The 17,767-nt window shown below is 51.9% G+C and overlaps 2 protein-coding genes across 2 annotated transcripts in view; one reads left to right on the top strand and one right to left on the bottom strand.

Annotated features, from left to right (window-relative positions):
• Positions 1-2,690, bottom strand: part of NOL9 (nucleolar protein 9) — a 30,184-nt gene extending 27,494 nt beyond the window's left edge. The window contains exon 1 of the mRNA XM_017856000.1: positions 2,273-2,690. Coding sequence (XP_017711489.1) covers positions 2,273-2,662 — 390 coding nt within the window. The 5' untranslated portion in view covers positions 2,663-2,690. The remainder of the gene's footprint in view (positions 1-2,272) is intronic.
• An 844-nt stretch (positions 2,691-3,534) lies between these two features.
• The window catches only part of TAS1R1 (taste 1 receptor member 1), a 23,791-nt gene continuing 9,558 nt past the window's right edge, over positions 3,535-17,767 (top strand). The window contains exons 1-2 of the mRNA XM_017856036.1: positions 3,535-3,725; positions 16,911-17,217. Of these exons, the coding sequence (XP_017711525.1) occupies positions 3,535-3,725; positions 16,911-17,217 (498 nt within the window). The remainder of the gene's footprint in view (positions 3,726-16,910; positions 17,218-17,767) is intronic.

The raw sequence follows: 17,767 nt of genomic DNA, 5'->3' as shown, positions 1-17,767 counted from the left end.
AAAAAAAAAAAAAAAAAAAAAAGAAAGGAAAAGGAAAAGAGAGAGCTGGGCACAGTGGCTCATGCCTGTAATCTCAGCACTTTGAGAAGCCTAGGTGGGCGGATCACCTGAGGTCAGGAGTTTGAGACCAGCCTGGTCTGCCTCGGCCTCCCGAAGTGCTGGTATTACAGGCATGAGACACTGCATCCGGCCCTTCCTTTCTTCCTTTCTTCCTAGCTGGGATTACAGGAGTGTGCCATCACACTCAGCTAATTTTTGTATTTTTAGTAGAGACGAAGTTTCACCATGTTGGTCAGGCTGGTCCCAAACTTCTGACCTCAGGTGATCTGCCAGCTTCAGCCTCCCAAAGTGCTGGGATTATAGGTGTGAGCCACCGTGCCTGGCCCATACTTTGTATTTTTAACCTTAGATCATACCCCATGGCAGCTACAGAGAGAGCATGGTGACTGTGAACTCGGCTCTGTGCTCCTGGTTCAGACAGACTCTACCACTCTGTCCTTTTAAAGACCCACATCTTGCCAAGTCTCTTCCAGAACTTCCTGGGTTCTGTCTTCCCTCCAGCATTAGACAGGGAATCTTCCAGAAATGGCGTCCATGTTAAGAATCAGGCTGCCTGAGTTTGACTCCTAGCTCTCCCTCTACTGTGTAAGTTATCCAACCTGTCTCTTCATCTGTAAACATACTTAGAGATAGGGGCAACTACTCCATAAGAGAGCTGGATGTTTAAATGGGTTCAAAGCCCAAAACACTTAGAACCTTAAATCCTGGAATTTCTGAGCTCTCAGTAATTGCAATCTTTTTTTTTTTTTTTTTTTTTTTTTAACTATTAAGATCCCTTTCAGGGTACCAGGTGCAGTGGTTCACACCTGTAATCCCAGCACTTTGGGAGGCTGAGGGGGGTGGATCACAAGGTCAGGAGATCGAGACTATCCTGGCTAACATGGTGAAACCCCCATCTCTACTAAAAATACAAAAATATAGCCGGGTGAGGTGGTGCGCGCCTATAGTCCCAGCTACTCGGGAGACTGAACCAGGGGAATCGCTTCAACCCGGGATGTGGAGGTTGCAGTGAGCCCAGAGATCGCGCCACTGCACTCCAGTCTGGCCTCAGAGCAAGACTACGTCTCAAAAAAAAAAAAAAAAAAAAAAAAAAAATCCCTTTCAGGGCCGGGCGCCGCGGTTCCCGCCTGTAAGCCCAGCCAGCACTTCGGAGGCCGAGGCAAGTGGGTCACTTGAGGTCAGCCTGGCCAACATGGGGAAACCTTGTCTCTACCAAATATACAAAAATTAGACCAGGGGCAGTGGCTCACGCCTGTAATCCCAGCACTTTAGGAGGTGCATCACCTGAGGTCAGGAGTTCGAGATGAGCCTGACCAACAGGGTGAAACCCCGTCTCTATTAAAAATACGAAATTTGGCCGGGCGCGGTGGCTCAAGCCTGTAATCCCAGCCAGCACTTTGGGAGGCCGAGACGGACGGATCACGAGGTCAGGAGATCCAGACCATCCTGGCGAACACGGTGAAACCCCGTCTCTATTAAAAAATACAAAAAACTAGCCGGGTGAGGTGGCAGGCGCCTGTAGTCCCAGCCACTCAGAAGGCTGAGGCAGGAGAATGGCGTAAACCCGGGAGGCGGAGCTTGCAGTGAGCTGAGATCCGGCCACTGCACTCCAGCCAGGGCGACAGAGCGAGACTCCGTCTCAAAAAAAAAAAAAAAAAAAATCCAGCTACTTGGGAGGCTGAGGCGGGACAATCACTTGAACTCTGGAGGCAGAGGTTGCAGTGAGCCGAGACTACGCCACTGCACTCCAGCCTGGGCGACAAGAGTGAAACTCTGTCTCAAAGAAAACACAAATAAAAATACAAAAATTAGCCGGGCGAGGTGGCGCACTCCTGTAGTCCTAGCTACTCAGGAGGCTGAGGCACGAGAAGCACTTGAGACCGGGGGCGGAGGCTGCAGTGAGCCGACATCGCGCCACTGCACTCCAACCTGGGGAACAGAGTGAGACTTTGTCTCAAAAAAAAAAAAAAGAAAACAAAACAAAATAAAGTCCCTTTAGCTCTTAAGGCCTAGGGACCCCTTAGCAGGGTACCTGTTACTCTGCTGCTTAGGGGAGCCTAGCTGCCAGCACCAAGAAGATGGACTTGAATCCGACTGACAGCCAAAGAAGAGGCCAGGGGGACCACGGTCCTCTCCTACCCTGCAGCTCTCCTGGGGCTGCCTCTCCAGCCCTCCCTGCCCTGGGGGACTCCTGCCGGCGTCCCCCACCTACCTGCTCGACCGGCAGCAGTAGTAACGCGCGGCCCGGGCCCACTGGCCGCACCGGCGGGATGAGGAGAGGCCGGCGGCAACTCGAGGCGGATTCGAATTCGGATTCGGGTTCGGAGGCCGGGGTCGGGCTAGGGATCGGGCTGGGGGTCGCGGTCTTGGGTCTCCCGGCCGCCGCCGCGCGCGACACCTGACGGGCTCCCTCCCTCCAGTCCACGCCGGCCGCCTGGGCTTGCAGTAATCGCCGCCGTAGGCGCCGCCGACCGCACCAGCGCAGGGTCCCGAGCCGGCGGCGGGGCCGGCGGCTGAGGATGAGCTGGGGCCGGGCCTTGCGGGCCCGCAGCCAAGTGGAACGGCAGGAACCCCGCTTTAGCAGCAACCCCGAGTCCGCCATGCTGGATACTGGGCCCCTACCGCGCGATAATCTCGCGAAATCCCGTCGCTCCGCCCCTCTGCCCGCCCAGCTGCCGAAAGGAGCGGCCTCGGAGCCGCCAGCGTCCTCTGCCGACAACCTCCGGAAGCACACTAGGAGGCTCCTGCCGGCCTGGTCGAGGGGCTCCACCGAGGACTCTATTTACATTATGCAAATTCCCTACCCCAGCCGGCCGGAGAGGGAAAGTCAGAAACCTCGCGACCAGCCCTGGGCCACCTCTCCGGAAATCCACCGGGGTTTTTTTTTTCTCCTGCAGAAAAAGCTTTAGGATTGGCAGTTTAAACAAAACATGTCTATTTGCATACCTTAGGTTTGCATGCATTTGTCTCGAAGTGAGCAACCCTGGGTAACAAGGCGAAAGTATATGACGATTTGCTCAGAATCTTAATGTCAGAAAACTGGAGTCTGGGGTAGGGGGTTGTCGACTCAAAGCTGTGTCTCATTTAGTAAACTGAGGCACAGGTAAAAAGTTCTAAAACCTCGCAATACTGAGAGAAGTTGTGTTCCACCCTCCCACCTTGATCCAAAATGCCAGGGCTCCCTTTCTAAGCCAGGTGAAGTCACAGAGCGTGGACAGAACCCACAACCGTCCAGAGGAAGGGTCACTGGGTGCCACCTGGTTTGCATCTGTGCCTTCGTCCTGCCTAGTTCCTGAGTTGGACCGCAGGCCCGGAATGTCAAGGCAAACAGTCCTGCTTCAGCCACTGGGCTCCAAGTCCCACCCCTTTCGGGGGCATGAAGTTAGGAAGCATCCGGCAGCTGCCTTCTATTTAAGCAACTGGCCTCCTTAGAGGCCACTCCTTGGCCATGCTGGGCGCAGGCATCTGGCCAGCATGCTGCTCTGCACAGCTTGCCTGGTCGGCCTGCAGCTTCTCATTTCCTGCTGCTGGGCCTTTGCCTGCCATAGCACTAAGCCTTCTCCTGACTTTACCCTCCCCGGGGATTACCTCCTGGCAGGCCTGTTCCCTCTCCATTCTGGCTGTCTGCAGGTGAGGCACAGACCCGAGGTGACCCTGTGTGACAGGTGAGTGAGGGGTCAGCAGAGCCACACTTAGTGGGACCTCTGGCTATAGGACCCCTCTGGCTGCCATCCTCAACCAGGACCTTGCCTCTGCCTTTGCCCCTTGAACTGTCTCCAGGCCTTGTCCATCAATCCACTTGCCACCTAAGTGCTGGCTAGACCTTCCTAGACACTTCAGCCAGTTTTCAATTATTTCGCCCTTGCTGTTAGAATGTGTTGTAACTCCATTGAAATCGGTTCTTGGCTTTGTACTGTACCTAGATGGCCAGGCCTAAGCAAGGGCGTCCTTTTCCCTCTTCTATCTTCTCTCCACTCCTACCCATGTTCAAAGCTCCCTAGAGTCCCAGATGACAAGTGTGGTTCTCCATGGGGTGGCAAGGTAAGACACATCCCATTAGATGCTTTAGGAGCTTAGGTTGGTGCCATCGTAAAGTCAACAATCTTGGTAGAGGGGTTTTATTTATTTATATTTTATTTATTTTTTATTTTTTTTGAGATGGAGTCTCACTCTGTCATCCAGGCTGGAGTGCAGTGGCACAATCTTGACTCACTGGACCCTCCTCCTCCTGAGCTCAAGTGATTCTCATGCCTTAACATCGGGAGTAGCTGGAATTATAGGTGTGTGCCACCACACCTGGCTAAATTTTTGTATTTTTTTGTAGAGACAGGGGTTTCACCATGTTGGTCGGGCTGGTCTTAAACTCCCAACCTCAGGTGATCCGCCTACCTCGGTCTCCCAAAGCACTGGGATTATGAGTGTGAGCCACCATGCCCAGCCTGCTTTTCTTTTCTTTCCTTTTTTTTTTTTTTTTTGTTTGAGACCGAATCTTGCTCTGTCGCCCAGGCTGGAGTGCAGTGGCACAATCTCGGCTCACGGCAAGCTCCGCCTCCCGGGTTCACACCATTCTCCTGCCTCAGCCTCCGGAGTAGCTGGGACTACAGGTGCCCGCCACCACGCCCAGCTAATTTTTTGTATNTTTGTTTGAGACCGAATCTTGCTCTGTCGCCCAGGCTGGAGTGCAGTGGCACTATCTCGGCTCACGGCAAGCTCCGCCTCCCGGGTTCACACCATTCTCCTGCCTCAGCCTCCGGAGTAGCTGGGACTACAGGTGCCCGCCACCACGCCCAGCTAATTTTTTGTATTTTTAGTAGAGACAGAGTTTCACCGTGTTAGCCAGGATGGTCTCGATCTCCTGAGCTAGTGATCCACCTGCCTTTGCCTCCCAAAGTGCTGGGATTACAGGCGTGAGCCACTGCGCCTTGCCAGCCTGCTTTTCTTTTAAAGATAGTTGTAGCCGAGCACGGTTGGCCCAGGAAGAAGTTTCTGGAAATCCTAGTATATGACGGCCTACTCGAAGGGCTACAGCTGGAAACCTGGATAAAGAGAATGGTCTGGGAAGAGAGGTTGGGTAGAGCAGGAGGAGGGAAGACATGAAAACTGTCTTCAGATACCTGAAGAACTGTCTCAGGCAGGAGGCACGACCCCTCCTTTGAGTGACTCAGGGGACAGAAGTGGTAGAAGCCATGGAAGACCCTTCTAACAAGCAAGAGGCTGGAAAATGGAACAGGCTAGCACACCTTATGTATTTGTTTGTTGGTTTATTTATTTATAGAGATGAGGTCTTGCCCTTTCCCCCAGGCTGGAGTATAGTGGTGCAGTCATAGCTCACTGCAGCCTCACTTGAGCCTCATTGAAGCTCAAGTGATTCTCCTGCCCCAGCTCCCAAGTAGCTGGGACTACAGGCATGCACCACCACTCCTGGCTAATTTTTTAATGTTTTGTAGAGAAGGTAGTCTTACTGTGTTGCTCAGGCTGGTCTCAAACTCCTGGTCTCAAGTGATTCTCCTGCCTGGGCCTCCCAAAGCATTGGGATTATGGGTGAGCCACTGTGCCAGCCATTAAAGAAAAAATTTTTTTTGAGCTGGGATCTCACTGTGTTGCCCTGGCTGATCTCCACCTCCTGGGCTCAAGCAATCCTCCATCCTCAGCCTCCTGAGTAGCTGGGACTACAGGCATGGACCACTGCACCTGGCTTAGCCTGCTCTTTTTTTTTTTTTTTTTTTGAGACGGAGTCTTGCTCTGTCACCCAGGCTGGAGTGCAGTGGCCGGATTACAGGCATCAGCCACCGAGCCCGGCCCCATTTTTTGTACTTTTAATAAAGACAGGGTTTCGGCCAGGCATGGTAGCTCACGCCTGTAATCCCAGCACTTTGGAAGGCTGAGGCGGGTGGATCACAAGGTCAAGAGATCAAGACCATTCTGGCTAACATGGTGAAACCCCGTCTCTACTGAAAACACAAAAAATTAGACGGGTGTGGTGGTGGGCGCCTGTAGTCCCAGCTACTCAGGAGGCTGAGGCAGGAGAATGGTGTGAACCCAGGAGGCAGAGCTTGCAGTGAGCCAAGATCGCACCACTGTACTCCAGCCTGGGCGACAGAGTAAGACTTCGTCTCAAAAAAATAAATAAATAAATAAAGACAGAGTTTCGCTACGTTGGCCAGGCTGGTCTCGAACTCCTGGCCTCAAGTGATCCGCCCACCTTGGCCTCCCAAAGTGCTGGGATTACAGTCGTGATCTGCTGTGCCCAGCCAGAAGGTATTTTTTAGATTTAGTAAACATTTAAATCAATAGAATTGAGCTGGGCACGGTGGCTCACGCCTGTAATCCAAGCAACTTTGGGGGGCTGAGGCAGGTGGATTGCCTGAGCTCAGGCATTCGAGACCAGCCTGGGCAACACAGTGAAACCCTGTCTCTACTAAAATACAAAAAACTTAGCTGGGAGTGGTGGCATGCGCCTGTAATCCCAGTTACTTGGGAGGCTGAGGAAGGATAATTGCTTGAACCTGGGAGGTGGAGGTTGCAGTGAGCAGAGATCACACCATTGCACTGGTCAACGTGTGAAACCCTGTCTCTACTAAAAATACGAAAATTAGCTGGACATGTGGATGCACACCTGCAGTCCCAGCTACTCTGGAGGCTGAGGCAGGAGAATTGCTTGAACTGGGGTCGGGGGCGTGGAGGTTGCAGTGAGCTGAGATAGTGCCATTACACTCCAGCCTGGGCAACAAGGCAACAAGAGTGAAACTCTGTCTCAAAAAGAAAAAAAAAGCTAGGTGCAGTGGTTCAGTGTAATCCCAGCACTTTGAGAGGCCAAGGTGGGCAGATCACCTGAGGTCAGGAGTTCGAGACCAGCCTGACCAACATGGAGAAACCCCCTCTCTACTAAATATACAAAATTAGCCGGGTATGGTGGCATATACCTGTAATCCCAGCTACTCGGGAGACTGAGGCTGGAGAATCACTTGAACCCGGGAGGCAGAGGTTGCAGTGAGGCGAGATCGTGCCATTGCACTACAGCCTGGGCAACAAGAGCAAAACTCCATCTTGTAAGGTTAGCCGAAAGAAAGAACGAGTGGACCCAAAGTCAGGCAAGCAAGTTTATTAACCTGCTGGGCTGCTCCACAGCAATCAGAGGAAGCAGCAGCCCGGGCTTACAGACTAGAGGGTATAAGTATATTTTAGGGAGGGAGCAGGGCTGCCTAGGGGCTGTTTCTGGGTAAAACCACTTCCTGGTTGATGGGCAGATGTTGGGGGAAAAAAACAACAGCTGGGTACCATCTGCCTTGGCGGAGGACCTGTAGGTGGTGAGAAAAGAGGGGACAGAAAAACAAGGGGTGGGGAAAACATCCGCCTTGGCGGAGGGCCTTTGCTGGGTTGGGTCCCTAACATTCCAGCCTTTAATAGGTAATAGAGAAGGGGTGTCGTTGCCTTCTGACTGTTTCTAGCTGAAGAGGGGCGATGTTTATGGAGAAAGGCTGTGGGGTTGGTACAGTTGTTCTTGAAGCTGCTGGTATTCTTAAAGTAGCATCATGTCTTGTACTGACCCATCGAGAGTGAGCGAGGGCTGTTAGCACGTTGTCACCTCTCACCATGGGTGAAGGCTCTAATGTGGTCCCGTAAAAACTGGGTAAGGAGGCCGGGCGCGGTGGCTCAAGCCTGTAATCCCAGCACTTTGGGAGGCCGAGACGGGCGGATCACGAGGTCAGGAGATCGAGACCATCCTGGCTAACACGGTGAAACCCCGTTTCTACTAAAAAATACAAAAAACTAGCCGGGCGAGGTGGCGGGCGCCTGTAGTCCCAGCTACTCGGGAGGCTGAGGCAGGAGAATGGCATAAACCCGGGAGGCGGAGCTTGCAGTGAGCTGAGATCCGGCCACTGCACTCCAGCCTGGGCGACAGAGCGAGACTCCGTCTCAAAAAAAAAAAAAAAAAAAAACTGGGTAAGGAGATGTAGGAGGCAAGGGCCAAATGCTAAAAGGAGAAAAAGGGTTATGGCAGGGCCCAGGAGGGGCATTAGCCAGGGTGCCTAGGGGTTACGAAACCACTGGGGCCAGGAGTCTGAAAAGGGCTGCCTGATTTCAGAAGCCCTTTCATTTAACCGTCAGGCTGCATCTCGTACTAGTCCTGACTGGTTAGTATAGAAACAGCACTTGTCTGCTAAGAAGATGCACAGTCCACCTTTTTCGGCAGTGAGGAGATCTAAACCTCAACGGTTTTGAAGTGACACTGCTGCTAAAGAGTCTATTCGGGGCTGGGCGCGGTGGCTCACGCCTGTAATCCCAGCACTTTGGGAGGCCGAGGTGGGCGGATCACAAGGTCAGGAGATCAAGACCATCCTGGCTAACACGGTGAAGCCTCGTCTCTACGAAAAATACAAAAAATTAGCTGGGCATGGTGGCAGGCGCCTGTGGTCCCAGCTATTTGGGAGGCTGAGGCAGGAGAATGGCCTGAATCTGGGAGGCGGAGCTTGCAGGGAGCCCAGCTCACGCCATTGCACTCCAGCCTGGGCAACAGAGCGAGACTTTGTTTCAAAAAAAAAAAAAAAATGTCTATTTGGGATTAGAGAATAAGGATAGATTCAGCTATGTCTTATAGGCTGTCCCAGTGATCTTTTGAGACAGCGTGTAGTAGGGCAGAGAGGTGGACAAATATTGGGGTGATAAGGCCCAACACCAGGCCGTGGGGGCTACGAAGTCCAGCGGAGTCAAAGGAATAAGAAAAGACAAGAGAGAAAGTGAGACCAGGGGACCAGCTCTAGTATGAAGGCTGCGAAGGCCCTGAGCGCTGGGAGCCCACGCTATTTATTGGTGATCAAACAAAGAAACAGGTGGTGAGGGTGTGGGGGTTGAAAGGAGGCCCTGTATCAAGTGAATGAGCTACAGCTGTGAGGGTGTAACATTTTATTTGAAACATATGGCTACTTGAGATAATGGGAGTGCTAGAAGCAAGGAGCCAGCAAGTCTAGAAACATTCCAAAGGCCACGAGGGTTTTTTTCTTTTCTTTTCTTTTCTTTTGTTTGTTTTTTTGAGACAAAGTCTTGCTTCCTTGCCCAGGCTAGACTGTAATGGTGCAATCTTGGCTCACTGCAAGCTCCGTCTTCCAGGTTCACGCCATTCTGCCTCAGCTTCCCGAGTAGCTGGGACTACAGGTGCCTGCCACAACGCTCGGCTAATTTTTTGTGTTTTTGGTAGAGACGGGGTTTCTCCATGTTAGCCAGGATGGTCTCCATCTCCTGACCTCCTCGGCCTCCCAAAGTGCTGGGATTACAGGCGTGAGCCACGGCGACTGGCCAGGCCATGAGGGGTTTTAAACCCTGGACCCTGGACATGTTCCAAGACTCTTTTACATTATGTCAGACATGCAAGCCTGCCTCAGCTTCTCTCCCATCACTCAGCTTTTCTCCCAACAGACAAGCCTGCTATCCTTGTTCCTGTTGCAGGAGTAATTCCTAGTCCTATAAGCAGGGGTATTAGCTGTACAGCTCTGAGTTGACGGACTTGAGCTTTAATAGGGATTGGTAAACTCTGATTTGCAGGGGCAATGTCAGTTTTGGGGTTTAAGAAGACTAGGGTGCAGGTGCCAGTCCAATTGGTAGGGAGGCAGACATAGGTTGAGGTTCCACACAAGAAAGATATACCTTGGCTGGGCAGAAAGAACTGGTTATGTATACTGAAAAAGCATGTGAGTTTATTGTTTTCATTCTCCCACATGCCTAGAGTGCTTGCTAAGGCGGCTCCAGTGAGTGGCTGAAAAGGAGTTGCAGGGATAATTGGAGTGGCTCCTCGTGTTTTATTCTCCCATTGGAGAAAGAATGGTTTTGTGTCTACCAGGAGCCATTCAAAAGAGCAATTGAAAGAGGGTATAAGGAGGCATTTGGCCAGGAGGGGAGCCGTGCTGCAAGAGGTCCATGGGTGAATGGCCATACAGCCTGTATGTCTGCCATTACAAAATCTTGACTGTTTAGTAAAGAGCTGGTGGTGACTTTTGGGGGTCCTGAAAAGTAGACGAGTTGTTTAAATTTGGCCGTTTTGGTGACCTTAAAATTTTGGTGGTCGTTTGGGGCTTGAAGCTGTAAGGTATGGTTACATTGATGGGACAGTAGGTGACCTAAAGGTAGACCTGAGGGCAGATTACATTGGATACGCACAGGGGCTTGGAAAGTCAGACCGGCGTTGGTGGTCGCAGGGCCGTGAATGGGCTTGTCATTACTTGTATATTGGGTAAGGCTGGAGATATAGGAGCGTAAAAGTTGTACTATGCGCCCTGTCAGAGTGTTTTTTGTCATATCTATGACAGAAAATTTAGCCAATGACTGCATGTCTAAAAGTTGTAAAGGGCTTTTTCCTTCATAACGGGGGTGATAGGTTAACTTAGTAAGAACCCAGTCTTTTGAGGGAACAGAGGTGGCAACATAGGTGATAGTTGATAGGGAGATACAGAGCCAGCAGTCTTTTGCTAGGATGGGGTTGGACTGGTTTCGTAGGGAGGGAGTTAAGCTAAGGGTCTTGTAGAGGTAGTTGGGTAGTATTGGAAGGGGAGGTGTGGCTATGTGGAGCAGCCAATGGATTAGGAGAGTTACATAGGCAAAGAGTAAGTAGGAAAATAAATAAGTGCATTTCATCTGGGGAAAAGTCATATAGGGTGCCTTGAAAGAGGAGGTCATCTATCCACTCTAAAAGAGAGTCCAGAGTGGGAGTTTGGAGCTGAAACCAGGAGATGTCTTGGTGGAGAGGATGATGAGAGTGAAGTGGCAAGGTAGGCAGGAACAGGGCATTGGAGAGAAATCAGGAATGTACTTGCGATTGTCAGGAGGAGAAAGAGGAGTCTGGGTATTGTTTAAGTGTCTCCTTTATGGACAGGCATGAGGCAGAGTTTAGTTGGGCCAAGGAGGGTACTGGAGAATTGGCGGAAGGCAATGGTGGGTCAGTTGTAGGCGGATCAGTTGTAGGAGCCCTTTTTAATCTAGAAAGTTGGTACCAAGAAGCATGTCCTGAGAGTTTGGCTGCAGTGGGGATTGTGAGGATGATTTGGAAAGGGGCTTCCCACTTACACCTGGGGCTGGTCGGGTTAAGAGTTTTTAAGAAGACATGCTTTCCTGGAAGGAGAGTCTGGTTGGTGGAGCCTTCATGGGGTTTTGGGAGGGCCTGGTCAGCTTGTTCATGAAGGAGATGGTGGATGAGAGAGAGTGTTGGGACGTATTCTCCTAGCTGAGAGTTAGAAGGGGGCCTGTTTTGTAAGAGGAAAGGGCGTCCATACATTAACTCAAATGGACTGAGGAAAGAGGGTGCTTTTGGGCTGGCTCTGATGCGGACTAGGGCTATGGGCAGGAGGGAGGTCCAGCGTTTTGGACTTCAAGAGTGAGTTTGGGTAACTGAGTTTTAAGGATGCCATTTGCCCTTTCACCTTTTCCTGATGACTGGGGTTGATATGGGACATGGAGGCGCCACTGGACACTGAGGGACTGAGAAACCTGTTGGCTGATTTGGGAGATGAAGCTAGGAGTTGGACTCCTAATTATGTTACTGTTGGGGTGGAGAGTTGTACTTTGGAGGGGGAGACCGTATACGCTTTGTTAGCAAGAAAGTTTAGAAGGGTAATAGTGTGAGTCTGAGAGTCTTCTAGGGAGGGACTACAGAGGAGGAGGTCATCCACATATTGAAGAAGACGGCTGGGGGAAAGGTCTAAGGAGGTGAGGTCTTGGGCTAGGGCTTGCCCAAAGAAATGAGGACTATCCCTGAAGCCTTGGGGAAGGACAGTCCATGTGAGTTGCTGTGACTGGAGGGTGTTAGGGTCAGCCCAGGTGAAGGCAAAGAGGTTTTGGGAATCAGGATGTAGGGGAATGGTAAAGAAGGCATCTTTTAGGTCAATAGCAGTGTAGTGGGTGGTATTGGAGGGGATGAGAGAGAGAAGTGTATACAGGTTATGGACTATGGGGTGAATATGGCGGACTGCCTGATTAATGGCTCGGAGGTCTTGAATGAGTTGGTATGAGCCGTCTGAGTTTTTAACAGGGAGGATGGGGGTGTTACATGGAGAATGTGTTCGCTGAAGAAGACCATGTGAGCAGAGCTTGTTTACAATGAGCTATAGACTCTTTTGGTGGGTTAGGGAAATGGGGTATTGGGGGATGTTGGAGAATTTGGAGGGGTCTTTTAGCTGGATTTTGATGGGGTTATAGTGAGCAGTTAGGGAAGGGGTAGTAGTATCCTACAGTATTGAGTTCATAAGAGAGGAAGGAAGTGGGTGCCGGGGAGAGGGGTCAGGGACTGGACTGGAGGAGAGGAGTAGGAGGGACTTGGGTTGAGGGAGACAAGAAAAGGTGATACAAGCCTTGAATTTGGCAAAAAGTCTCAGCCTAGAATGGGGATGAGGCAATGAGGCACGATAAGGAAAGACTATGAGAAAATGGCATTGAATAGGGAATGAGTAAGAGGTCTGGTGGCGCGTGGATGCTAGATGAGTCTGTCAACCCCCACAACTGAGATTGAGAAGGGAGAATTGGTACTGAGAATTCAGGCAAGGCCGAGTAGGTGGCCCTGGTATTGATTAAAAAGGAGATTGGTGGCCGGGCGCTGTGGCTCAAGCCTGTAATCCCAGCCAGCACTTTGGGAGGCCGAGACGGGCAGATCACGACCATCCTGGAGATTGAGACCATCCTGGCTAACATGGTGAAAACCCATCTCTACTAAAAAATACAAAAAACTAGCTGGGCGAGGTGGTGGGCGCCTGTAGTCCCAGCTACTTGGGAGGCTGAGGCAGGAAAATGGCATAAACCCGGGAGGCAGAGCTTGCAGTGAGCTGAGATCCAGCCACTGCACTCCAGCCCGGGAGACAGACAGAGCAAGACTCCGTCTCAAAAAATAAATAAATAAATAAAGGAGATTGGCCTACCTGCTACTAGCAGAGTTACACTGGGCTCTGATGCATTGATGGCAGTTGGGGCTGGGGGCCCTGCGACTTGTCCGTTCTCAGAAGCTAGGTCAAGGAGTTGCGGGAGTGTAAGCGATTCTTCACTTTTTGTCTCGCTGAAGGGGAGGTGGTTCTGAGGTGCAGGCTTTTCTGTCCATCTGTTGAGACGATGGTCAGACTTCCAATGGCCTGTCTGCTGGCAGACTGGGCAAGGGTTCTTCAGCACTCGTGGGTTAGGACATGCCTGCGCCCAGTGGCCATCTTTGCCACACTTAAAGCAGCGCCTGGGAGGATTACTGCTATTGGGTCTTTTGTGCTCTTGGGTACTATGGCTATGTTGACAGATAGCCACAGCTAGAAGCTGGTATTTAGCGTGATCTCTCCCTTTAGGCTCTATCTAATTTACTTTGCTCATCCCTGTTATTGAAGACTTTGAAAGCCAGGTTAAGGAGGTCTTGTTGTGGGGTTTGAAGGCCATATTCAACCTTTTTAAGTTTGCACCAGGTGTCGGGGCAGATTGGGAGATAAAACAGGTATTAAGAACAACAGTTCCTTCTCGGGAGGAAGGGTCGATGCAGGTGTATTTTTGGAGAGTCTCTATAAGGCAGGAAAGGAATTGGGCAGGATTTTCATCTGCCTTTTGGGAACTGTCTTAAGGTTTTCTTTTTTTTTCTTTTTGAGACGGAGTCTCGCTCTGTCGCCCAGGCTGGAGTGCAGTGGCCGGATCTCAGCTCACTGCAAGCTCCGCCTCCCAGGTTTACACCATTCTCCTGCCTCAGCCTCCCGAGTAGCTGGGACTACAAGCGCCCGCCACCTCGCCCGGCTAGTTTTTTGTATTTTTTAGTAGAGACGGGGTTTCACTGGGTTAGCCAGGATGGTCTCGATCTCCTGACCTTGTGATCCACCCGTCTCGGCCTCCCAAAGTGCTGGGATTACAGGCTTGAGCCACCGCACCCGGCTGGTTTTCAAAATTTAGAACCTTATGGGCAGCTTTGTTAAGGCCTGCAATGAGGCAGGTAATCATATGGTTACGGGATGCCCGGCCAGGGTGTGTGGGTTGGTACTCCCAGGAAGGCTCTTCCTGGGGAACAGCAGTAACTCCTACAGGCTTAGTAGGATCTTGCCGATGAAGATCGGTGGCGTGTGCCTGGGCTGCGAGACACAGTCTTTTCTTCTCTTCTGGAAGGAGGGTGGAAGAGAGGATGATGTAGAGATCATGCCAAGTGAGTTCATAAGATGGGGTAAGATATTTAAATTATTTGTTATAAGTATTGGAATTGGAGCAGAGGGACCCAAGACATTTTCCAATTTGGGAGAGGTCAGAGAGGGAGAAAGGGACGTGGACACGGACAATCACCTCAGCTCCTGCCACCTCCCGGAGGGGACGTGAGGGGGCTGGTTAAGGGGCATGTTGGGCCTGAGAATGGGTAAGGGGTAGAGACGGTGAGGATTCGGAGTCAGAGGCAGAGTGGTTGGAGAGAGGGGGAAAAGGGGGCAGAATAGGAACGGTGACATAAGGTGAGGGATTGGGGTGGTTTAATGGAGGACCATGATGGTGGCGAGGGGGAAATTGGCGGGGTTAAAAGAAAAGGAGTCGGCCGGGCGCGGTGGCTCAAGCCTGTAATCCCAGCACTTTGGGAGGCCGAGGACGGGGCAGATCACAAGGTCAGGAGATCGAGACCATCCTGCTAACACGGTGAAAACCCCCCGCTCCTCTCTACTAAAAAAATACAAAAAAACTAGCCCGGGCGAGGGGGGTGGCAGCGCCGCCTGTAGTCCCAGCTACCTTGGGAGCTGAGGGCAGTGAGAATGGCGTGAACCCGGAGGCGGAGCTTGCAGTGAGCTGAGATCCTGTCCACTTGCACTCCAGCCTGGGCGACAGAGTGAGCTCCGACTCAAAAAAAAAAAAAAAAAAAAAAAAGAAGAGGAGTCATCGACTGGGGCTGTAGGAGAGTGGCAGAGGGTAAGTTGGGTTTGGAGCAGGCGAGGAGGATTTGGAAAGTAGAACAGGACTGGCAGAGAGAAAGGTGGCTACAGAGAGTGAAGAAAGCCTGAACATAAGGAATCTCGGACCATTTCCCATTGCGGTGGCAAAAGTTGTCTAAGTCTTTAAGTACATTGAAATTGAAAGTGCCGTTTTCGGGCCATTGGGAGCTATTGTCTAATCTGTATTGAGGCCAGGCAGTATTAGAGTAGAAAAGCAGCTTCTTAGGATGGACCTTTGAACGGAGCCTGAGGACACTGAGGTTGCACAGAAGACACCCAAGAGGGGTGGTCTTAGGAAGCATAGAATGAGAAACTCCTCTGGTGAATGGAGGGGGGTGGGTAGAGGAAGAAGAGACTGCCGGTCAACAAGGATGGCAGGAGAGGGTGTCCCCTGTCCTGCAAGCCCTGTCCAGAATAGAGGAGGTAGCCACTCAGTCAGACGTCCCTGAAATGGAGGAGCCAGAGGCCTGGAGGCCAGAGGAAGCCCTTGGCCCAGCGCTGGGTCTTTCGGGAATTCAGAGACGGTCAAGGATTCTGGGTAAATGGCAAGAGTCTCTTTTACTCACCTCTGCAGAAGCTCTAATGATGAATGAGGTTGCCAACAATGGGAGAGTCCGAGAAATCCTCCAGGTCTTCGGCAGTTTCGGGAAGGGGAGGGTGGCCAGGAGAGAGGTGGGATGAGGGGGAAAGGCTCTATCTAGCACACAGCCCAGGAGGAGGGAGGGAGGGAAGGAGGGGGAGAGAGAGAGAGAGAGAGAGACAGAGAGACAGAGAGAGAGAGAGACAGAAAGTCCTCTGGGGATGCCTGGCCAGAGCCTACCCATTCCTGGGTTGCGGCACCAAAACATAAGGTTAGCCGAGACCCAAAGTCAGGCAAGCAAGTTTATTAACCTGCTGGGCTGCTCCACAGCAATCAGAGGAGGCAGCAGCCCAGGCTTACAGACTAGGGGGTATAAGTATATTTTAGGGAGGGAGTGGGAGCTGTTTCTGGGTAAAGCCACATCCTGGTTGATGGGCAGATGTTAGGAGAAAAAAAACAACAGCTGGGGAACATCCACCTTGGCAGAGGGCCTGCAGGTGGTGAGAAAAGCAGGAGATGGAGAAAAACAAACAGGTCGGGGGGACCATCTGCCTTGGCGGAGGGCCTTTGCTGGGTTGGGTCCCTAACACATCTCAAAAAAAACAAACAAAAAAAAGCCTGAAGTTTCTGTATAAGGAGGGACTCGAGGGAATTCTGCCTCCATAGCGTCTTAGGACTGAAGAGCATAGTAACATCAATTCTTTACAGAATGTCCAGCCTGCTGGTCTGTCCTGCAAAATTTGAACTTGCCAGCCCTCACAATGTGAACCAATTCCTTAAACTAAATTTCTCACTCACTCTCTCTCTCTAGAAAACACTGAGTAATGTAGCAGGTTTCTCTGCTCCAGGACCTCAGGAACTTTTTTTTTTTTTTTTGAGACGGAGTCTCGCTCTGTCACCCAGGCTGGAGTGCAGTGGCCGGATCTCAGCTCACTGCAAGCTCCACCTCCCGGGTTTACGCCATTCTCCTGCCTCAGCCTCCCGAGTGGCTGGGACTACAGGCGCCTGCCACCTCGCCCGGCTAGTTTTGTATTTTTTAGTAGAGACGGGGTTTCACCATGTTCGCCAGGATGGTCTCGATCTCCTGACCTCGTGATCCGCCTGTCTCGGCCTCCCAAAGTGCTGGGATTACAGGCTTGAGCCACCGCGCCCGGCCCCTCAGGAACTTTTTGATGCCAATACGCTTCTCCATCAGGGCCAGCTTGTTCCTCCTGCTGAGCTTCAGAGCCCTTGTTGAAGTTGTGGTTTGGGGAACTGGACCGATGACCTCAAAGGTTCCCTTCTACCCCCAAGCCTCAGAGTCTAGGAGGCCAGAGGGTTTCAGCAGGGCCTTGTCCTTCTTAGCTCTCTCTGCTTGGCTTTCTCCACAGGCCTGGTAGCTTCAATGAGCATGGTTACCACCTCTTCCAGGCTATGCGGCTTGGGGTTGAGGAGATAAACAACTCCACGGCCCTGCTGCCCAACGTCACCCTGGGGTACCAGCTGTATGATGTGTGCTCTGACTCTGCCAATGTGTACGCCACGCTGAGAGTGCTCTCCCTACCAGGGCCACGCCACATAGAGCTCCAAGGAGACCTTCTCCACTATTCCCCTAAGGTGTTGGCAGTCATTGGGCCTGACACCACCAACCGTGCTGCCACCACAGCCGCCCTGCTGAGCCCTTTCCTGATGCCCCTGGTAAGCTGGAGCCTCAGACCTTTGCCCGTCTCCCTTCAGGCAAGTCTGGGCTGGGGCATGTGGGCAAGAGCTGCTGTCCCCTCAAGGTTGCCTGCCCCCTGGATCTCTTGGGTGGTCACTGTTCTTTAGTCACAAGTCAGGGGTCCCTGCCCAGCGTGGTTCTGGCCTCAGCCTTCCTCTCTTTCCAGGGCTGCTTCCAGATCCCTGCCTCCACTCTCATGGGAAAACCCATTCTCCTTGGGAACTACTGCCATTCAGCTGCACTCCTGCTGCCCTCCACTCCCCTCCTCCCTCCAGAGGTTCCATTGCCTTTGTTAGGAATGGACACCCTGGACGGGCACTGTGGCTCATGCCTGTAATCCCTTGGGGAGGCTGGGCAGATCTCTTGAGGCCAGGAGTTCGAGACCAGCCTGGCCAATATGGTGAAACCCCATCTCTACTAAAAATACAAAAGTTGGCCGGGCGCGGTGGCTCAAGCCTGTAATCCCAGCACTTTGGGAGGCCGAGACGGGCGGATCACGAGGTCAGGAGATCGAGACCATCCTGGTTA

This window comes from Rhinopithecus bieti, unplaced genomic scaffold (genome assembly GCF_001698545.2).
Source record: "Rhinopithecus bieti isolate Rb0 unplaced genomic scaffold, ASM169854v2 scaffold_40368, whole genome shotgun sequence".
NCBI classification, from domain to species: Eukaryota; Metazoa; Chordata; class Mammalia; order Primates; family Cercopithecidae; genus Rhinopithecus; species Rhinopithecus bieti.
Note: the sequence above shows the minus strand (reverse complement) of the source record. Positions and strands in the feature narration are given on the sequence as shown.